Genomic DNA, 23,829 nt, shown 5'->3' with positions numbered 1-23,829 from the left:
GGCTTTGGCATTTTTGGACATTTGTCCTCTAGGAACTAGGTTGTGCCCACAAACTCATTTCACATTGGCCACTTAATATCCATCAGATGGTAATACATTTCAGTCCACTGTCCATCTGGGCTGTATGTCAATGGGTGTCATCAAGGCTGGAAAAGACATCTGTTGGAAAAGTAATATGGCAAAACAAAATTTTCAATAAATTCTTGGAATGTATGGGAAACTTTTGTATTTCAAAAAGTGGAGGAAGTAAGCAGGGGGACAGCCATTTTAGACTTGATTCTGACCTACAGGGAAGAATTGGTTGGGAATCTGAAAGTGAAAGGCAGTTTGTGTGAAAGTGATCATGAAACGATAGATTTCATGATTCTAAGGAAAGGAAGAAGTAAGAACAGCAAAATAAGGAAAATTGGACTTCAAAAAAGCAGACTTTAACAAACTCTGAGAATAGATAGGTAAGGTCCCATTGGAAGAAAATCTAAAGGAAAAAGAATTTCAGGAGAGCTGGCAGTTTCTCAAGGAGACAGTATTAAAGGCACAACTGCAACCTATCCCAATGTGAGGGAAAGATAGGAAGAATAGTAAAGGGCCCATATGGCTCCATGAGGAGCTCTTTAATGACCTGAAAATCAAAGAGGAATCCTAAAAAATGTGGAAACATGGACAAATTGCTAAAGTGAATACAAAAGACTAGCACGAGTATATGGGGACAAAATCAGACAGGCTAAGGCACAAAATGAGTTATACCTAACAAAGGACATAAAAGACAATAGGAAGAGGTTCTTTAAATCTATTAGGACCAAGAGAAAGAGGACGGAAAATGCAGGTCTTCTACTTAGCAGAAAGGAGAGCTAATAACTGATGCATCAAGAAGGTTGATGTGTTTAATGCCCATTTTGCTTCAGTCTTCACTGAAAAGTTTAATGGTGACCAGATACTCAACACAATTAGTACTAACAACAAGGGGGAAGGAATGCAAGCCAAAATAGGGAAAGAATAGGTTAAAGAATATTTAGATAGTTGGATGTATTCATGTCAGCAGGGCCTGATAAGATTATTCCTCAGGTATTTAAGGAACTAGCTGAAACAATCTTGGAACCATTAGCAATTATTTTTTACAGCTCATAGAGGACAGGTGAAGTGCCAGAGGACTGAAGAAGGGAAAACATGGTACCTATCTTTAAAAATGGGGAAGAACTGGCTAGGTGAAAGTATGGCTGAAAAGGAGCTGCGGGCTATAGTGGATTCCAAATTAAGTAAACAGTCTGATGCAGTTGCAAAAAAGCTAATATCATTCTGGAGTGTATTAACTGGAGTGTTATATGTAAGACACGGGAGGTAATTATCCCACTTTGCTTGGCACTGATGAGGCCTCCGCTGGAATACTGTGTCTAATTCTGGTTGCCTCACTTTAGGAAAGATGTGGACAAATTGGAGAGAGTCCAGAGGAGAGCAACAAAAATGAGAGAAGTTTTAGAAAATCTCACCTATGAGGAAAGGTTAAAAAAACTGGTTTCTGTTTAGTCTTAAGAAAAGAAGACTGAGGGAGGACATTGTTCTCCATGTCCACTGAAGATAAGACAAGAAGTAATGGCCTTAATCTGCAGCAAGGGAGATTTAGGTTAGATTTTAGGAACAACTTTCTATTTATCAGGGTAGTGGAATCCCCATCATTGGACGATTTTAAGAACAGCTTGGACAGACACCTGTCAGGGATGGTCAAGGTTTACTTGGTCCTGCCTCAGCATGACTTCTGGAGGTCCCTTCCAGCCCTGTATTTCTATGATTCTATGATAAGGTGGAAGGCTATGTTACTCCATTTGTCATTGTTAATTGTATGAGGTGTTATTAGCAACACAGGTAGCATTTATAAAAAATGGTATGTGGTTTTCATCTTGATGGCATCACTTTGATGGGAGTGATGAGACTAAAACCCAGACACAAAACTCAGAAAATGTATGCCTTTCAGGTGGCATGATTACATGATAGGTGGAATGTATAAACCAGGAGTGGCCAAACTGGCTCGTGAGCCACATATGACCCTATTACCATTAAAGTGTGGCTCGTGGAGTCCTCCATGCCTCCCCTTCTCCACCTACCAGACTGGGGCGGGCAGGGGGGGAGAGGGTGTTGGAGCTCGGGACCTCTACCTTGCAGCGGAGTGGTGGGATAGAGCTTCTGCCCAGCGGGTAGGGGCATCTTGGGTCTTCAGCCCTGTGGGGCGCACCTGCTGGGGCTCAGGACCAATTTTCCATCCATGTGCAGAATACATTTTGTTATGTGCTTCAAGGTAATGTGCGGATGTGCGCCACCAATAGAAACAAAAAACCTAGATACAGTATATATTTTTAAAAAGTTACCAATAGGGATAATTACTCCAGCCAGGACAAGCTAGGCATTTTAGAACTCACTACTCAAAGAAAGAAAAGGAGGACTTGTGGCACCTTAGAGACTAACCAATTTATTTGAGCATAAGCTTTCGTGAGCTACAGCTCACTTCATCGGATGCAAAGAAGCAGTGCAAGAGAGAAATAAAAAATATGAAATGCATAGATCAGTCTCAAAAAACTAAAATAACACACTTTGAAAGAATAAAATTAGAGAGACTATATGGGGGTTACAGGAGTACCAAGAAGGAACAACAATAACAACAGTGTTGGGAGGTGTGTGACACGGACACTGTGTGTGTGACACAGAGACTCTGTGTGTGACACTGTGTCTGTGTGTGTGAGACACACAGACTCTGTGTTTGTGTGTGTGTGCTGGCTGCTGGAGAAGTTTCTGAGAGACGCCTGTCTGCTGTCTCTTTAAGGCACACACTGAAAGCTCTCCTCCTGAACTATGTCCTGCCCTACATGGGCGGGGAGTGGGGAAGAGAGAGAGAGACAGACAGAGACAGAGATTGTGTGTGTTGGCTGCTGGGTAAGTCTCTGAGAGACCGAGAACTGTCTCTTTAAGGCACTCACCGGAAGGCTTGTTCAGACCTCAGACTACTGCGAGTCCTGATGAGCCCTGTCCCCTCTACCCTGCTCTGTGGAGATGGGGTACAGGGACTGGGGGAGGGGGACACCCTGACAACAGCAACCTCCTTTCCTACCTCCCCCACCCCCCGCTCTGCACAGCCAGCAGGAAGGTCTCAGAAGCAGCTGCAGGAGCAACGTGGCTGCAAAGCAGCTGGGGCTGGGGGGCACCGGAACACACGCTGGATGTGCGCGGCTCTGCTCATCACCTGCGCGGCCGCCCAAGCGTGCAGCTCACAGGAAACGCATCTTGGGACTTCAGCAGGAGCAGGTGTGCCCTGGCTCTCGAACTTCTGAAGATTGTTATATTTGGCTTGGAGGGCCAGTAAGTTTGGCTACCCCTGGTATGAACTGAGTGTCCCTGGCACTTCTGATGTTAATGGGTCCATGGTATAAAGGTTAGGTTTGTTGTATTTGACTTGATTCCATTTTTGTTTACTTCATAAATGTTTCTTCTTTTTTCTCCCCTCAGAGTGATCGACTGCTCATTAAAGGTGGAAGAATTATCAATGATGACCACTCCTTCTATGCAGACATATACCTGGAAGATGGACTTATAAAGTTGGTTTTTAAAATACTGAACATTTTTGCATGCATATTAATTATAACAGTGAGCTTGACTCCTCCAGCTTGCACACCTCTGTGGATGCCTGTTAATGTTGTATGTTGTAGAGGAATATTTTATTTATTATAAAAATCTGCTTTTCATCTTTGCTAGTGTCAGGCAGGTAGAAGATGCCGTCAGTCAGTGTGACTGGAGTTCTTTGCACCTGCAATGGGTCCATTTTCAGTTACTTCTGACAGGACTTAGTCTGTGTCAACACCTGTGCAGTGCAGGTAGTCGCACAAGCCCAGCCGAGCTGTCAGGTATCTCTAGTGCAAGAGATCCCAGGCGAAGATGAACGGTTACTTGCTCAGTGGGCTGTGGGGTGCTTGTTACAGCTATTTTCTCTTGATGATATTGGTGCCATTTTTGTGCTGTATGTGGAAACTGAGTCCCTACATAGGCACTTTTCCTCACACGGAACCCCTAGTATGTGTCCCATGTACATATATGGCTGCTCTCTTGTACACCAGCATTGTGTACATCGCTGCTTGTGCACTGAATATAGATGCTCTTTGTGTTCTTTCTTCTTACACACTTATATAGAGATGGGCAGGTGTCACGTTCCTCAGGGTACAGTCTGGACTGTTGAACAGCTGTATCCCCTCAGCTCTAGTTTTTTACACTGCTTTACTGTGAACTGCCACTGCTCGCAGCCCGGCTTATACACAGCCACTTCCATGTAAAATAACTCCCAGCTGAATACATGAATGCTCTCCCAGCCACATATGAGTTACATACAGGGTGACACCTGCATGTTCTTAGTCCCAGCCTTGACCCCAGAAATGTGCATCTTGTGCTGTATAGAACCCTCCTGGACAGGACAAGCTCATTGTGAGTCCGTCATTTCAACAAAGGAAAATGATTATGCTCCAGCCTCAAGTGGAGTTTCCCACACAGTCTAATCCAAACACACTGGTTAAGATAAAACAATAAGATAAGTTTATTAACTACAGAAAGATAGATTTTAAACAATTACAAGGCATAAAGTCAGAATTGGTTACAAAAGAAATAAAAAGATAAAAACGCAAGCGAATTCCTAAACTTTAACAAGGTAATCGGATTTAAAGCAAGTCTCTTTCTCTCACCACAAACAGAACCTGCAACAACTTCAGGATGCCAGCTGCAGGAGCAATACAGATTTTCTTTGGATAAACATATTGCTTCAGAAACTCATATTTCAGATAGCCTTGAATGGATTCAGATAGTTGAGATGCAAGGTTCCTCATGCAGTTCTGTGCTTCCCACTCTGGACCTTGGCTGAGAAGAAATATTGCTAATTTTGCTGAATTGTGGAAGTGCAAAGATGTTGTGATATTCACAAATATCCAATAGAGACTAGTTTGTGCCCACCAAACTTTCTTCACTTGTGACATATGCAGGTTTTCAGTGCACGTCTCCAGAGGCCAGAAGCTAGGGCATGAAAAAATAACAACGATCAATAAATAATACATTGTTTCTCTGTCTTAGGAGCTCCTTTTTTGTAGATGGACACGGTCAGACTAAAAATGATGTTCTTTAAATAGTTAGCCATACCTGTGTTGTTAATAATTCTATAGATTATTACAACAGAAAGAATATAATAAATGTAATCCACCTCATTCATCTTGGACAATGAAAGACTATTCTGTTTTATGTTTCTTAGTTTCTAGTCAGTTTCCCTTTCTGACTCTTGTGCATTTGCTCAGCATTGGACATGGCCATTGCAAAAAGGAAACAGGAGTGCTTAAATCCCAAGAAAATCTCATTTTAATTGGAGCTAACAAAACTCTTGGGAGCACCCATGTTGGTCTGCACAATCAGCCAATTAGTGTCCCTCTAAAAAGAGTGTTACTTCACCTTAGCGCTGCCCTTTTTTGTTCAGATGCACATTCTCTGTGGTCTCTGTAAACATGTCATATAATAAAACAAATGAGTTGACCTTTGAGCTACCGTGAAGTCTGAAACCTCTTGTGAATTTTAGGCACTGATCCTGCAAACACTTTGGGTGGGATCTACAAAGAGACTTAGGTGTTGCAAAACTGAGCATCACGGCTTCTAACTTTTTGGCACATAGAAAATCACAGGAACAAACACTGATCTGCAAAGCCTGAGGGAGATGCTCAGGCTCCATATACAATGCAATAGACTGTGATTCACAAAGCCAGTATGGCACGGGAGAAGCTGTCTAAACTAGCCAATGGGAGACACCAACCAGAGGGGTATGTGCTAAGCCCTGCCCCTCTCAGGGAGATAAGCCCCTAAGTCTGGGCTGCAGGGAGGCGCCTAGCTCTCCTAGTGATCCACAAACTTAGGTGGCTAAGCACTTATCTTCCCCTAGATGCATGTGGGACATTCAACAAAACAGCTGGGGGCTGGGGGGGGGGGGGAAGAGGACAAGGATGTCCCTTATAGTCTTTCGCTCAGCAGTAGGATACTCACCCAGGATGTGGGAAACCCCTGGTTCATGTCCCCGCTCCTCCGTAGGAGAGAAGGCATTTGAACAGGGTTCCACCACCTCCCAGGTAAGTGCCCCAGCTGTGAGTCTATGGAGTATTCATATGTGGGGCTCCCTCAATCTCTCCTGCTGAAGTTGTTCCATTTTAATTAAACAATGGAATTCTTAAATGTGATATGGGCCACAGAATGAGTTAGAGTGATTCTATCGCAATGCTAAGAAGTGGCAGATTCCTGTTCATATCCCTTCTCCCCCTCAGGAGGGGATGGGGGGCAGCTTGAATCAGGGGTCTTCTACATCCTGAGTGAGTACCCTAACCCCTCTTTAACGATTACAAGGGCGGTCTTGCTCCTGCAGCTGTTCTGTGTGAACTTGTCTGAGGGGCCCAATCCAGTAGGCATGCTCGGAAGCTGCTTACAGGGTTGGACCCCTGTGCATGACTTGGGCAGCCAAACACTAGTGTTCCCCAGTCTGTGAATCACTGTGGGGCTTAGGTGGGAGATAAGTTTCTGGGTGCTTATCATGAGGCAGTAGTGAACATGCTCAGGCCTAGAGAGAGGCTGTCTAAAGTGAGGCTGTATACCCAAAGGAAAAAAACGTAGGCACCTACAGGGTTAGGCAGCAGCCATGTGGGTGTTTTGTGGATCGCAGTGGTGCCTAAAAACAGGACTTGGGCTCCTAAAAATGGGACTTAGGTGCCTAAGTACCTGCCTGGTTCCTACCCTTTGTTCTTTGTTTACAAATTTGAGTAACTGCACTGAGCTCAATGGGGATTTCTCGTGTGCATAAATTTAAGCATGTGAGTAAGGGGATTCAGGATTGGGGCCTCTACATTATGCCCTAGTCAACTTGTTCATGTAGTATGACATTGCTTACTTGCTTTGTTCACAGGAAATTATAGAGTATGGCAACTGTTTGAGAGGGTGAATCTTGCAAGTTGCTAATGATTACTGGTGCATCAAATGGTGTCTGGGGGCATTGGCATGGTAACTTTAAGCATAATTCCCTTTCTCTCTCACTTGTAAGCAGCAACTAAATGACCCCACTTTTTCATTAGCATACAAATATTATTCCAAAATGAACTGTCCAAGAAGCCTGACACACCACCTCTTGCTCAGTGTTCCAGTCAAACAGTCAGAATAAAAATCACTGAGCAATGCCAGTGAGGATCAGCCTTCTTCCAGCAGGCTTAACCTGGGTGGCAACACTAGAAGTGAGACAGGCTGTCTAAAAGTGGCACCACCTTGCTATCCGCACCAGCCAAGTGTAGTGAAATCCATTCACTTCAACATAATGGACTGCAGCAATGTTGAGGAAGCTGACGCTCTGCAATGGACTGAGAATGGCTCAGGCCCTGGTTTAGCAAAGCACTTCTACACATGCTTAACACGCTTGGACTTCAGCGGGACTGAGGCCCGTGTTTAAATGCTTAACTTTAAGCACATCGCAAAGCCTGTCCTTTTTCGGCAAAGCATGTGCTTAAGTGCTTAGTTGAATCAGAATCTGAAAAGATGATATTTTTAAGGGGGAAATAAAACCAGCTTACTTTTATTTTTTGATTTTCTTGTTTTTCACAGTGTTCACATGTAGTCTTTGGAATGCTATTCTTGTTTCAAAGTAGAATTTAAAGGAGATGGATCTTAGTTCTTTTTTTCCATTCTCAGATCTCCTTGCCACACAAGGAAAGCAATGTAGCTCTGATTATAATGTTAAGGACAAATGATCATCTGGTGTAAATTGACTTAGTTCCACTGAAAACAATGGAGAAATGCTGATTTAAACAAGCTGATGATCTTCCCCCTATTTTCATTTGTTGAGTACCTTATGATATTTCTTTGCAATTCAAATTTGAAGAATCCTGAAGCATCTTAAGTCCCTTTTGTGTAACCTGTTGTGCTGGTCTGCTTGCATTCATGCAGCTGTACTAATTCCCTACCTATTTTTCACTCTATAATTAGCTACATTAATATTTATCATAGTTGTAAACATGTTACAGCATGCCTCCCAATGTAATGCAACATTTGGGTGACTATTGGGCATTTTCACACACAGCTATATGGCCTCAAGCTGAGCTGGCATCAGATCTCACTAGCTAAGCTTGGTTAGTACTTAGAATGGAGACTTCTAGCAAAAGTCCAGATATTGCAGGAAGCAGTGTGGTTAATTCAGAACCTGGTGCTCTTCCCTCTAGACTAGAACCGAGCCCTGTGTCCCACTGTAGTATGGGACACGGTGCTGTTGGATGTGGAGTCCTTTGGATGAGGTGTAAAAATGAGCTCTTGATCTCCTGTGGTTCTTTTTAAACTCTGGTTGTTTGGCCAAATTCCAGTTTGAGTAATTACTAGTAGTTTCCCCTGGGTATAATTAATAGTTATATTCATTTCCCACCCTAAATTGTTGCTACAGGCTGTTAAACAGTTGCCAAGTTTCATTTCACGGGTAGCTGTTGCATTTTAATGTTGGGCAAAATAAATTCAGGATCTATATATGTCTGGGATGAGTACACATATATGCACATAAATATTATTTTATCCCACAGAAAATCTATATTGAAAGGGAGTTAGGGCTAAGAGAATGTATCAGTAATTTAGGGGAAACTACATTACAGGGGTGTAGTAATTATCCTAAAACAAAGTAGTATAAGCCCAGGATGTTCACAGTTAATGTTAACCAAAAAACAAACCCAAGCAAGCTGAGGTGTGGAAATGCAGTGTTGTGGTACCCATAGAACCTTTACTTCACCCTGTATTGACCCCAGGAGGGGTTAACAATTTTTGAAATCTAACATGTTTTTAAAAATCAGTTTTAATCTAAGTGGAGTCCACAAACACTAAAATGCCTTCCTCGTGATTGTATGGATTTTGCATTGTGTCACTGTAGGACAGAGTTGAGATTTCTTTTCAGTTCTGAAGAATTACAAGAGGAATTACAAGACCTGTAATTCATATATATTGAAATGTAGCCTATGCACAAGATTGAGTTTTAACTATAGGGGAAGTTTGAAGAAACTATGACTAGAGTTTGTTTTGGTGCCCTAACTGTGCATTTTCATACCTTAAAATGAATTGAATTTCTTTTAAGTTTAACTTTAATTTTGAATGTCTTGGGTTTAGAATGTTTGGTTTTGAAATAATTGCAACTTCCCTGTAATATAGTTTACCTAAAATGGTAATACAAATATTAATAATACAAAATTACTGATATGTGCGCTCAACCTTGATAGTGTCTTAATTTAGTTTTTGTCTAGAAATTTCCTTGTGCTTTTCCTGCTGTTTAGACAAATAGGAGAGAATTTGATTGTTCCTGGTGGAGTAAAGACAATTGAGGCTAATGGGCGTATGGTTATCCCTGGGGGAATCGATGTCAACACTTACCTACAAAAGCCGTACCAAGGAATGACTGCTGTTGATGACTTCTATCAAGGCACAAAAGCAGCTCTAGCAGGCGGTACCACCATGATCAGTAAGTACTAGATACTCTCACCTCTCAAATCTAACTATCTTGGTGCTGAGCGGAACCTGCTGTTTTCAGTTCACATGATGTTCACTGGGTTTATCGGTGTATATTCTACATAGCTGTTTTCAGAAGTCATTTAAGATCAGATCAACTTCTGGGTCTTGTGCGGCTTGAATCTCCACTGATTACTGTAGACAACTTTACCAGGATCAACATGAAAATGAGGTTACCCTTAGAAAAAGCAGCTGCACATAGGGTAGTGTTGTTGGGATTCCCTCTGAAACTTTTTCCACCCGACTTATCCAGAGCACCATGTCTGCTTCTGGGAGAACACTTCATCTAGTTCTCTGGGAACCAAAACACTCAGTTCAACTCCAGAATTTGTCACTCTCCTTTTGTTTGGCAAACAGCAAAGCTACGTTGAGTTGATCAGACTCAAGCGTAGGAGATGAGTGTAGGGTGTACCACACATCCAAAGTTACACAGAAAACCTCTTCCTTTATATATATTTGCTGATTACATTGCATTTGCTATATATTACATCACACATTTTTGGGTTGGCTTGGTTACTTTGCAGGAACCAGTCCGGCATGCTCTGTCCATGTGCTGTTCATGTGGGAACCTGTTCTTTAATTTGAGATTTATCTTGTCAGTTGTCCATAGTATTACGGTGTAGCTGCTTGCGTTAGCTAGCACAGACATCCTGACTCCAGCATACTGCTTGTCAAGCCCCTATTGACAACTTAACTGTCCGTGCACCTTGCCTCATTTCTTAGTGGCCATGATTGGGAAGTTATTTATGTCAAGCCAGCTCTACAAGTGTGTCCTGTATTTCTCTCACATAACACTCATGAGATCTACTATACTTGCTATCACTGATTTTTTTTTTTAATCAGTTGATACAGGCAGTAACAAAGCAAAGCAACAATTCTAATAAAGTGTTGTGCTTACAGTGTCATATCAGATACTGGTAAAAATGTGGAAAGTAATAAACCAGTGGTATAAGAAATCAGATATGAGACCAAGGAGGTATGAAGCCTGCTTACAGCTACATCCTGGAAGCAGGATGTGCTGGTAGGATGGTCCTGGCTGTTAAACTCGTCCTTTGCGCATCAGATTGCTGAGCAAGCTGCATCTTTTCTGCCTCGCATTTGCTTGGCTCTGGACTAAGATTATGTGGGGCAGAGCCTCAGCTGGGGTAAATGGCCAAAGCTGTCTGATGCTGCCCCATGGAGCTGTGTTCCCTTCGAGTTGGAAGTGGGTCGTGGGGGATGGCTAGTTTTTCTGGATGGTGCTTTGCTTTGAATGTGTGTCATGCACCAAAAGGCCATGAAAATAGGCACACAATACATTATTGTTTTTTAATAGTGGAAAGGGTTGCTTTTTAGTATATTTTCTTCAGTTGGGTGCTCCCGTATCTTTTAGCCTATTTAGAAAGTCTAAATAGGCTTTTATTTCCATCCTCTCTGGACTGGAAAACCAGATTCACTTTTAAGCAGGTGGATAATATTGTTCAGTATATTCCAGTAAAGATGGCAGAACAGCATTCTGCTAACAGTCCCTCTGCTGGACTCCACTGCACACGGTTGTGCAGACGTTTTAAATGGCTGCTCCATTGTAATCAATGGAAAGTTCAAATGCATCGAGAACATGAGGTGGGACCTGCCAGCTATATTCAGTACGTTTGCATCAATGAAGAGGTTAAAACAGATTTCTTTCTGGACAATCGTTAAATAGCTGTACTTTTCCTTTTGGAAGTTATTTCATTTATTTAATGTAGCTGCTAGGACTGTTTAATTTAAGGATTTCTCTACTTTATTAATAGTGTGAAGTTTCTTAACATGCTTTTCCTTCTTTCAGAATTGAAAAATGCCCAGTAAAAGGCTCAGTTCTATACATTCAGTAATACACCAGAAGGTTTGCATATGTTAAGATACAGTACACCTTGCTGTGTTTTCATTATTCAAGTAGAACCCAACCCTGCAAACATGAGTAATTCTACATGCATCATTAGTCCCAGTCATTATCACACTGACTCTGAAAGCCAGCGTGACTGAGTGGTTAAGACTTGAATCTGCTATTTTGGAGCCCTGGATTCTATTCCCAATGCTGCCTGAAGATCTCTTCATTAATTTATTGGTAAAGAGGAATGGGCTAATTCATGACAGCCTTCTAGAAAAGGATATAAGGCTTTGGTCAATAATGAGAGTTATGAAGTGCATAGAAATGTAAATGGCAGTCAGTAGAGACCAGAATTCATGATCTCCGGCGTGCCAGCTCAGTGCACCTTCCCTAAGATACAGGGTGTTTAGATCTCTCTCTCATGTCTGGGAACATTTCCTGATTTCATGGTACAGCAAAACAGGCTGCTAGATTCAGCTTCAATGCAGAATGTTCTGCAAAAGCTGGAATACTTGAAAGGTCTGTATCTGTCCCACATCCTGCAATTTATACTGTGTCAATAAAAATCCTGCTTTGTTGTAGGTACACTATAGATAATCACTGAAACTGCAGAATAGGAAATATATGCAATTTGTGTAACAGGTGCTTCATCTATATTTCAGTTGATCATGTGCTTCCTGAAGCTGGAGCGAGTTTATTGACTGCATTTGAAAAGTGGCACGAGGCAGCTGACACCAAATCCTGTTGTGATTACTCTCTCCATGTGGATATCACCGGCTGGTATGATGGGATCCGAGAAGAGATGGATATCCTGGTGCAAGATAAAGGTTAGTTAATGAAAATAAAATGTTTTCATTTTCTCTAAGCAATGTGCAAATTCTCAATTCTGAAGTACTCCAGATAGTCCTGTTATTTCCCACAAAAGAGGCATATAGGTACTAGATACCCTGGCCATGAACCTTTGTATTCATTTACCCCTGTGTAAAGTGGGCCTGAAACTCCATGCACTGCAATCAATCAGGAGTAACTCCATTAGAGGCAGTAGAGTTATGCCAGTACAGATGAGGAGAATTCAAATCAGCAAGGGGAAAAGGTTATCTGATTAAAAATGATAGCACTTGACAGATGGAAATAACTCTATGCAAAGTGCAAGGCAGGCCTTATGTTAAGATAACATAATTAGGAGACCAACCTTGAGTGCTTGGACAGTCGTCATAGGCTATACATCTTTGAACAACAATGCCACATGGCACTTCACCTGCTTTGACCTGAAATTTGGAAATATATGGCTAATTTTCAAAATTAAGGCCAAGATTTTCAAAACTTAGAACCTAAAGTTAGGATTCTAAATCCACATTTAGGTATCTGGGGGAGTGACCTGATTTTCAGAACTGCTGACCATTCAGCAGCACCCACTGGAAGATAGTGGAGGCCCAATATTTACGAAAATCCGGTCACTTATTTAGGAGCCTAACTTTAGACACTTAAAAAAAAATATCTTGGTCTAGGTTCCTAAGTTGTGCCCACAAAACACGCATTTATATAGTTCATTATCCATTGGTTCATGTGCACTCAGAGTGCCTGAGTACCAACTAGGTATTTATTGCTAAAAGTATAATCTGGCTATATATGCTGACTCTTGTATGTCAGAAAGCCAAATACATACATGCAGAGTCCTTTGTAGAGTGTTGTGATGGACCATATCTGAGATGCTCTATTTAAATAGAACTGTACTGTATAACTATACAGACAAAGCACAGCTTGTTTACTGTGTAGACAGTTTTTCAGTGAGAAACCACACAGATGGAGTAATATAGGACTTTTCATCCTGAGCAGCACTACTGTAACAGTACACCTGCTGTGTAACCAGATTTTAGGCCACAAAATATTCTATCAACCTTTAAAGTCTTTAATCTTCAGGATAATGTACAATTTGGGCAAAATGAAGCTAATTTTACAATGCTTTTTATAATAGGGCTGATTTTATAGGCTGACAGCATTTGCCATTGTTGACAGTGCCAAATCAGTCCTCTGCCCCTGCTATCATCTTTGATCATGTGGATTTAAATCTAGTTTCAGCTGGATTTACTATCAAGCAAGTGTACTGCAGTTTGTATCAAAGGTTAGCTGTTATTTTCCAGAGCTGGCTCACAAATGGCTCTCGTATGTGCTTGAGGGCTTACATTAAGAGCCGGGTGCAGACAACAGGGTTAATAGTTTGCTTCCAGTATAAAAATTTGAGTTTTCAATACAAATATGACCTGGCATTTACTTTAAGAAAGAATCTGTTCATTGGTCCAGAAAGCAGAATGTATTATGGGGTCCTAAGTGGATTGTTTGAGAGATATACCATTTGGAGGTCAACTTCGTTCTCACTGATGCTGTAGTAAAAAGAAAAGGAGTACTTGTGGCACCTTAGAAACTAACCAATTTATTTGAGCATAAGCTTTCGTGAGCTACAGTTCACTTCATCGGATGCATAGCTGTAGCTCATGAAAACTTATGCTCAAATAAATTGGTTAGTCTCTAAGGTGCCACAAGTCCTCCTTTTCTTTTTGCGAATATAGACTAACACGGCTGCTACTCTGAAAACTGATGCTGTAGTGTGTCTCAGTCAGTGTGAATTACTCATGTGTGATAGGAGACATAGAGGTAAAGCACAAATAAAATAGGATACTTTTTTCAACATGGCAGGAGCTTTAAAAATTAATATATAATATCTGCTGAAAACTGGAAACATCTAAGCCACAATCCTCAGCTGGTATAAATTGTCTTGATGTGAATCTTCATTGCTCCATTGACATCAACTGAGGATCTAGACCCTATGATGTACTTTACACTGATTGACTAAATGATCCCAGGTTAGTTAAGAAGCAATGCTTAGTTATCACATTTCAACTTTGAGTTTGTCTAATATGCTCTCCAAGGATCGCCAGGGAGCTTTCAGGGCTGCTGATGAGATTGGCCCATCATAGTTGGACAGTTAATCAGTTCTAAATCAATAGAGTGCTCATTCAAAGAGGTTTTGGCTTTAGAGAGGTCGAAAATTTTGCAGGAGCAACTATTCATAAAGGTACAGACAGCTTCCCCTGACTTGCAATCATTTCAGCAGCCAATCTACATAACCCATGAATCTATTTGGCTCTCACATATGATGTAAAGAAATCACATAGGAAAGTACTATATTGGCCAAGAGGATCCACAGATTGCTCTACCCATTTCTTTGACTATCTTCAGGATTCCATGGGCATGACTTAAATGGTACTTTCATAACATGTGGGATGGGACCTTGCTGGGTCTCACTGGCATGAGAGAAGGCATCAGGCACATTTTTAAAAGTATTTGTTTAAATAGTTAGATTTATAAGTAATGGGCCAGATCCTCAGCTGGTGTAAATCCATGTTGTTCCATTGACTAGGTCAATGTACACCAGCTGAGGGAGGATCTCTGACCCTATATGGCCATATAGCCAGATGGGTGCCACATTACCAATCTGCACCTTGGTCTCTGAGCATCAATATATGGGCAATCCACTAACTGAAAAGGGCAGCTTAAGCCATATCCATTTTCAGCTGCAAGAACAGTATTGTATTGACTTCAGGGAGAACATTGACTTCAATGGGATCACAACACATACTGATGCCAATGGGTCAGGGTATGGCTCTAAGAGAGAAAAAGGAAAATTGCAACAGAGAATTTGAATTACTTGGTTAGGAGTATATCTTTTAGCCTGTCTATCCAGTGAATGCTCACATAGGATTATAATTAAGTTAATTACCTTTGGCTGGGTTCCCTTGGATAAGAAATGACTACTGGTTCTGCGTTGGCAGGCTTAATGTATCTCTTTGGTCACACATATATATCTCATATATATCTCAATTGCAATGGTGGTTGGCTTGCTCCAGGTCTAGTCTGGAATGGGAGGCGGGCAGTAACTGTACATTGGGGCCCAGCAAAAGGGGTCATCACTTAATCAAGGTGAATATCCTGTGTCAATTTTCCTGAATAATCTTTTCCTCCAAAATAGACCTTCAAAAATACTTTAAGAATCTACTTAACAACTCCCTTGTGTTTTGTCTTGGAACAGGTGTTAATTCTTTCCAAGTCTACATGGCCTATAAAGATCTCTATCAAATGTCTGACAGTCAGGTATTCTTCAGCATGCTTATCGTTGTTGATATACGTAAACTCCTTTCTGTTGATTAGTTAAGAAGTTTAGAGCTACCTGAGACAGTCATAGTGCTTTTGAACTGAACTTGAGAAAATGCATACATATGAAATTTGTCTCTCTGGAGGCCAAAGCCTGAGAGATGCTGAGCATCTGTATTTTCCATGGAGGCGCTTGGGAGCACATGGCACTCAGCACCTTGCAAAGAGGTGACCAGTGTTTCATGGTATCAAGCTCAATGGAAGTAGCAGACACCCCTCAAGATTTTGCCCTGGATTTATATCATCACTTGTTGGCTTTGGAACATTCAATCTGAGTTGCGGGGGGAAAAGAGATGATACACTAGTGGAAATATTAAAAGTGACATAGCTTTTGAAATCCCACATGTTTCTCACTCACTGCAAACTGCTAAAGCGCGTTCTTTGGGAAAGGTTGAGTTCAGTTGTTGGAGTTGGAGATTACAATGAGCTTGTTTGTATAGCACTTGTTTTAGACCCAACTTCTTCAGCTTTCTAATTCACAGACAGCAGATCATTGTAATTGGACAATGGCATCTGTTAGTAATAATAATGTTTGCTTATTCAGTTGAGCAAATGCTTCATTCCCACTTCGTTCCAGAGCTGAGTTTCCTTTTCTCTTAAAGAACTTTTGTTATACTTCCAATACACGTGGTTTTCATTAGACTTTTAAATGTAACAGCATCCTCTTGAGAAGAGGTGCATGCTAAGTCCAACTTCTTGATGGAATTAATTACAGCAAAATATATTAAGAAAAGGTGGAGAAGGGGGCAAGGGATCCAATATTCAAACTTGAATGGCTAAAGCAGAGTGCCCATTTACACATTTGCATGCTCAGATCAGTGCTCACATGCCCCAAGCCCATTGAGTAGTTGTTTGAGTGACTCAGTTGAAGACCAGATACCATAAGTTTAAGTGCCCAAGTTTGAAAACTGGGCTCCCAATATTACTTAGTGAGACCACATACAGAAAATTTAGGGTGGGGTTTTCAAACGTGCTTAAAGACATTAGGCGCACAAGTCCCATTGACTTTCAGTGGCAGTCCCTAAACTCCCTTCGGTGCTTTTGAAAAGCTCACATGTAAGGAATTGAATCCATTGCTTCCCTTTTGTAGGGATTATTTTGAATGTTGGAAAGCAACTAACATGGAAACCCATGAGAGAAAACAGTAGAATTCTTTAGCTGTAAATGAAAGACATTCATGAGATTGAAACTGTGCCCACACTTACAGAAAGGTGCGTGAAGTGTATACTTCAGGGAATATACAGGTACTGTAGCTGTACTAAAAGTGTCCATAGCTTAACTGCTATTCCAATTTAGTGGACTTATTCCTTGTTCATTCATGGAAGCTTTTTTGTATTTATTTAGTTAGTTAGCTGCCTGTACTCAAACTGCATACCAGAGAACTGTCACGAGGCACATGACTGTATTGGAGGTAGTGGGTAGTTGCCTTGCCTTAGAAGGACCTCAGGGAAACACTTTGCCTATAGGTGGCACATAGTTCCTCAGGACTGCAGCTGCTGCACCACTTGGTGACAGGCTGGTGTGGAGAGTGGGGACATGGAATAGCTAGCAGCCACAGAGGTCCTAGCCAGGACTGTACATGGGGCTGGTGGTGGCCGAACACTTCTGCAAGAGCCAGCATAAAAATATGATTCAAAATATGAGGAGAAATGTTTGTGAAATAAGTAACATATTACCCTTATTCAGTAACATGACCCTCTTTGTACCACTTACAGCTTTATGAAGCTTTTACCTTTCTGAAAGGGCTTGGAGCTGTAATCATGGTCCATGCTGAAAATGGAGATTTGATAGCTCAGGTGAGTGAGTCGCATTTCTTCTTCTGTTTCCCTTAGAGAGTGAATATGTTTCATGTGACAGGGGAGAAGGGAAACTTGTCTGCTAGTACAGCAATCAGAGAAAGTGTTGGTGGGAAAACAGACTGCCTAGTAAAGCTTCCTTGCTGAATCTAATTTCTTGTAATGATAAATCAGTGAGTTATGGGAATGCCAGTATAGAATTCCATGTGTGTAATGATACAGCATGCAGGCTGTAAGGTGATACTCCTGACAGCTCCCTGCCTGGAACGTAGGGAGTCAAAGAAGGGGCCTTGGTGGGAGGGACATGGGGATGCAAGAATTGGTTCCCTGGGAGCAGTGGCAGCTGGGTGGACAAACAGCAGGGAGAATCCTGTGAAGATGCTGGGGAGCGGTTGAGGAGCTGGGAGGCCTTACCCCAGTATTGTTGTTGCTGAAGAAGTCAGTGTATGCAAGGGGGGCAAGGCTATGGGCCCAAGCACATTGATGGTGTTGCTCTCAGACCTGTTCGTGTTTCTTTGCTGAAAAGACCCTTATAAACATATACAAAGGGAACAAAAAAACCAACCCTGTAAAACTTTCTAAAAAGTGATTAAAAATAAATTAGGCCAAGTTCTTGAAAGGGAGCTCTCTCTGAATCTGGAAATCAGTCAAGTTAAGGAAATTCAAATACTGTGTCCCTTTAAAATGTCCTCTGAGACACGAGAGTGTGCTCTTCCAGGAAACCATGGCCTAATGGTGTACAGCTGTCCCAGTAGCACGGGATGCCACAGCAGTGATGTGTAAGACAGCAGATGCAGGGTGAAATCCTGGCCACAGTGAAGTCAATGGCTGAACTCCCATTGATTTCCAGGAGTTCATCCATAGACTCAAAATGAAGAGGTTGTGGTGATAGGATTATTATTTTCTTAAAAAAAATATATATGGTCATAACATTACATGACACATTACAGTGATTTAAAAAATATGGCCCCTGCCCTGAAGAATTAACAATATAAGGCCCTGATCCTGCAACGGAATATGCATCAGTGGAGACCTGTGTTTGTGTGGAGTCCCATTGACTTCAGTGAAGCTTCACATGGGCTCAGGGATTTGCCTGCATGGCTCTAATTACAGTAGATAATAGAACTGATCAGGAACTGGAATTTCTCTTCCATGGGAAATCCCAACATTTTCAGGTGAAAAAATCATTTCAATTTGGGGGGAAAAAAAAGGCTGAAATTTCATGCTAAATGAAAAGAAAAGAAAAAAAAAAGAGTTGTATTCTACAGCAAGATACTGGTGGTGGAAAGAAAGCTGCTCACGGTGGATGCTTGAATGATTAACCAGTATGTAAACCCAAATCTTTATCTCATCAAACTCATGTCCTAGTTTATTAACACTACTGAATCCTCTTACAGTGGATAATTTTGTCACTCTGTCTGCTTCATTCTGCCATCTTCTGGATGTGACTAGCCTATTTTTAAATGATGCCGTTCTTTGTCATCCCGCTTCTTTCATATTATGTATTTGTAATATTTTATTATTGCATTTTAATTGTCTGCAGCATCCTGCATGCATAGGTGACAGGTGCATTTTATTTAAAATTATTTTAAAATATATGTGCAAAATACTTCTGTTTTCTAACCCAAATGTGTCTCATGGACACAGGCTGGTTAGTACAGTGTATTTATATATATGATCATGATGGATTGTCCATTTGTCACCCAGTGTAGTGAAGACACAAATCTATGTAAAGGAGCACCTTAGAGACTAGGTGCCACAAGTACTCCTTTTCTTTTTGAGAATACAGACTAACGCGGCTGCTACTCTGAAACAAATCTGTGTGTGTAATCTGAATGATTCTTGTTGGAGCAGGTTGGTAGTATGTTAGCTTTTCACCCCCAGAGACCTGGGATCAAATATTCATTAGGTTACATATGAAAATGTGTTAGATGATTTCATCCCTGTCTCTAGAGGACATTTGTCTATATCACAGAATCATTACATTTGGCCAGCTCTGCTCATTAGAGACCTAAGGGTGAGACAGGTCAGGATTTGTGGGGCATTAATAGCTCTGTGCTGTGTCTGCAGGTCCTATTAATCCATCACTTTTTTTGATCAGAAAGTTTACTCCAAAAAACACCCTTTGCATGATCTTTATATGAAATCATAAGGATTGCCCACATGTCCTTTCATAAGAAGCTTTGGCACAACATTTTGCTGACAAACATCAGCTGACTGAGCAATGAATACTTGGAATATCCATTTTTAAGATAACATTAAGTAGTAATATAGCACCAAAGGGGTGCATTTTTAGTGGGGTTAGAGGGCATTTAGTTCTGCATCTTCATGATCAACTGTAAAAGAGTTACAGAAAATTTAGATCATGTAAGCAAGACCCCTGAAAGGGTCGGAGGAAGAATCAGCAGGGTAAATAGGTATTGTCAAAAAGGTTGAGAAAATAATGATACTACCTAGGAGGAGAGAGAGAAGAAAAAATATTGTGTAAGTAAAGGAGGAATTACAGTACAGGGTTGTCCTTAATAAGTACAATATTTGCCTTAATAAGTACAATATTTCATGGCATTGAGTGTTCTTCTCTCATAAGACTCCTTTTTAGGGGAGGACAGTAGCATTTTTCTCATGGGGCAGTCACAATAGACCAAATTCTATACTGCCTTGCAGCCACAAATCTTCCACTGAAGCCCATAGCAGGTTGCATGTGGTGTTTGTCAGTGAAGAATCTGGCCCAATATATTTAGGGCCGGTCTTTTCGTCCTTGCGTCCCTTTTTGCAGGCACTATCAGTTGCATATACAAAAAAGGGAGGCAATATGAAAACATTTCCCTCGGTACACTAAAGGAAGTTTAACATAAATGTATGTTGTTCTAGAGGTGGTCAGCATTTGTCTGTTACATTCTAGGAACAAAAACGTATCCTGGAGATGGGAATCACAGGACCTGAGGGACATGCCCTAAGCAGACCTGAGGAGGTAAGAGGCTTAACTAAGTCTGTATTTCTTGGAAATGTCTTCTGGCATCTACATACATAGGAAGTAAGTTTCTTATAAATAAATAAAAGAGAAGATGGTAGATGGATGGATGGTTGGAGGAGAGGACAGCAAACCATCTGCTTTTCACGGCCTGTTCTGATAATGCCATTCTCTGCAAAATTTTCTAAGTATGAGACATCATGCTAAAAATTAGTAACAAAGTCTGCAAAATATTCACAGGACATATTGTACATCAGCTGATCAAGACATTTCAGCCAAAAATACTTCTAATAAGTGTTTTTCCTACTATCTGTACATATTCACAAACATTTACATATTGTAATATTGTGAATTCATGAGAATGGAAGGATTCTGTGGGTCAGCTTGATTTATGCACTTTTCTCCTATAATAAAATCCGTTCATGCATGGATCAGCGTAGGTCACTGAAAAAGGATTTTTCTAAGGCCATGTCTACATCATGGGTACTATAGCGGCATAATTATGGTTCTGTAGCTATGCCGGCATACCCACGTATGTAGATGGAGCCTACACTGATGGCAGAAATGTGATGTAGGAATATCACCTCCCCATATGACAGTAGGTAGGTAAGCAAAAGCATTCTTTTGTTGATCTAGCTCTGTCTACACAGGGAGTTAGGTTGGCATAGCTATATCATTGAGGGGTGTGGATTTTTCTAAATTAATGAGTCTTTTCCTGTTAATGGGAGTGCCGGCCTGGGGAAAATCCTAGCTGGATATTTGCCAAAAAGTAAGCTGAAGTATTTCTTACCACCACATGTGGTAGCCCCATTACTGAGGTACAAAACCTCTCCACTTCTTCCTCAGGTTTGCCTGGTGATGAACCATTCCCATATTAAGATATGAATCTACACTCTGGCTTGTCATGAGGTGTATATGTTTGTAATAATGGCTCCTAGGAGAACATCAGGTGAAAAAAATAATTGCTGGGGTGAACATTTTGATTTTAGGAGAAGAGAGTTAAAAGAAGTACTTAAACTGTAAAGATTTAGGCCATCTGCTTTTGGAGATGCTGTCTTTACAGATTTGACTGATAAAGACTTTGAAGAGAATTATCAATAACCTTGTGTCTAATATTTCGGTCACTCCAGTTTTCTGGATTTTGGGATGTAGCTATACTGAGAGGGTTTGGGCCAACCACTGGACTAGTGGCAGTGAAGAGAGGCCTCTAGTGGCTCTGGAAAGACACTGCCGCTCCAGCTGAAGACAAATTATTTGTATGCATGTCCCAGATGGCTCCTTGTGGGAGATTGCTTGGACACTGAGGAACAGAGGGGACTTACTGGAGGATGTTTGAAAGCCTTCTATGGATTATGGGCTAAATTCAACCTATACTGCTGATGCTGTTCCTTAGAAATACTTATATTCACTGTTGTCTTATCCTTGGGTAGAGATTGGGCCTAAGCCTGCATTGTCTGAGGGTACAGAGAATTTCTATGAATTATGACACTGTTTTCCCCTTCCTTTTTCTTTGTGTTTGTTTGTAGGGGGAAGGTAGGGTGACCAGATAGCAACTGTGGAAAAAATGGGACGGGTGGGGGGTAATAGGCCCCTATATAAGAAAAACTTCCCCAAAACGGGACTGTCCCTATAAAAACGGAACATCTGGTCACTCTGGGGGAAGGCCATGGGGCTTCACGAAGAAATGTGGATTTGGAAGAGTTAATAGGGGAGGGAGTTAATAGGGGAGCTTTGGTTCTAGCAGCAAAGTCCTTTATAACATTTCTTTGTTACTATTTAAGGCTTGATGGTGCCATTAGCAAGGGGCAGTGGGGTACAGAGCTGCATTGCCCTGGGATAGCACAGAGAGGCTTGGTGCTACACTATTCTAGCATATCAACCCCCAGGCCAGCAGTACTGGGTAGCTAATGCATGGAGTTAGGGGCAGAGCTGTGTCCTGGCCTTCTCACCACCGCTCTGCCCCCATGAGGCACCATGTGCCTCTGGAAAAGTAGAACGGACACACTCTAGAATTGTGTTTGGCCTTTACACAAGCTGTGCAAGGCTGTGTGTGACTTTTTTCTCCCTCCCATCCAACACTGCACAGCAGTATATGAGCCAAGCAGGACAAGGCCTTTGTTGTTGTTGTCGTTAAAAAGAGAAAAATCTGGCTCAGTCCTGGATTTCACTTTCACCTCCTTCCGCTTTTCAACTTACATTTTTCTGCCTGTTTTCTTGTCCATTTCAGCTTGAAGCGGAAGCTGTTTTCCGTGCCATCACCATTGGCAGTCGAATCAACTGTCCGGTGTATATCACCAAGGTGATGAGTAAGAGCGCGGCTGATATCATTGCGCTGGCTAGGAAGAGAGGTATGGAACTCAGTGCATTCCCCTCAAAGGGGGCGTGCATTAGGTATCATTTACCAAATGGAAGCTCTAGCAACTAACCCAATTGCTGAATGCAGGGGTCAGTATCCACTGACTCAAATGGCTGCTGTTGTGCTAACAATTTGGTTTTGGGAAAATGGAAGTGAGACCCCACCACTCTATTCAACCTTGACACTCTCCTTCCTACTGCCCCTTCCTCCACCTACCTGAAATGTGCATCTTAATCCTCCCTTCTCACACGCTACCTCTTACCCTTATCCCAAGCTGCTGGCTATTCATTCTTGCAAAGATTATCTTCTTCCCTTGTAAGGCCTAGCACGGACTCTCAGCCTTTGTGGGGCAGCTGCCAGAATGTATCTCTCTAGCACTTGCTGACAGTTACTGCTAGTGCTACAAAGCTTCATGAGCTAGCAGTGGGTGGGGGAAAATAGAACGCATGCACTGGACCTCAGAGGGAGAGGTTTTGCTCCCTGCAGTGTTGAGTGTCCCCCCCATGCTCTGCTCCTTCGTATTTTTAATACTCACCGGCTGCAAGTCCTGCTTTATTGCTGACTCCGCTCCTTGTCTCTCCTCTTAAGGCATGTTCTGTTCTTCTCAGTTGTCTCTGCTTTTCTCTTTTCTCTCATTTTCTTTCCTCACCTGGTCCTTTGCTGGTTCTATTTTTCTCCCTCAGCCTTCCACACTTCCAGCACCTCTCACTTACAGTTAGGCAGGTGAGAGGCAGGCCGCAGAGACATAGAAGTGCAAGGGAAGGGCCGCTGTGCTGCTCTATAGTGCTGTGGCGTATGGGTTACCTTGGGGATCACCAATGACAGGCCGCAGGAGCAGCAATTAATTTGACTCTGGAGCACTGGCACCTCAGCCACTGGGCAGTGCAATGAGGCCAAAGAGTGAGAGCAAACTCTCCTCTGGATCTTTAATGTGTCCCCTTCTGATCAGACTTGAGGTATACCAGGGAGAAAGCCTGCATTTCCGCTTGCTTGCGCTGCACATGGTCTGTGCGTACATAAAGAACTTCAGTCTCCAGGGCCTTCAATCCACTGCACAAACTCACTTAAAAACAGAGAAAAG

The 23,829-nt window shown here is 41.8% G+C and overlaps 1 protein-coding gene across 2 annotated transcripts in view; it reads left to right on the top strand.

Annotated features, from left to right (window-relative positions):
- Window positions 1–23,829, top strand: part of CRMP1 (collapsin response mediator protein 1) — a 62,981-nt gene that overhangs the window by 21,191 nt on the left and 17,961 nt on the right. For both annotated transcript variants that reach the window (XM_048848904.2, XM_048848905.2), the window contains exons 2-8: window positions 3,490–3,578; window positions 9,336–9,520; window positions 12,079–12,243; window positions 15,504–15,565; window positions 17,341–17,421; window positions 20,324–20,392; window positions 22,620–22,740. In XM_048848904.2, the coding sequence (XP_048704861.1) occupies window positions 3,490–3,578; window positions 9,336–9,520; window positions 12,079–12,243; window positions 15,504–15,565; window positions 17,341–17,421; window positions 20,324–20,392; window positions 22,620–22,740 (772 nt within the window). The remainder of the gene's footprint in view (window positions 1–3,489; window positions 3,579–9,335; window positions 9,521–12,078; window positions 12,244–15,503; window positions 15,566–17,340; window positions 17,422–20,323; window positions 20,393–22,619; window positions 22,741–23,829) is intronic.

The sequence above is a fragment of the Caretta caretta genome, chromosome 4, assembly GCF_965140235.1.
Source record: "Caretta caretta isolate rCarCar2 chromosome 4, rCarCar1.hap1, whole genome shotgun sequence".
Classification (NCBI taxonomy): Eukaryota; Metazoa; Chordata; order Testudines; family Cheloniidae; genus Caretta; species Caretta caretta.
Note: the sequence above shows the minus strand (reverse complement) of the source record. Positions and strands in the feature narration are given on the sequence as shown.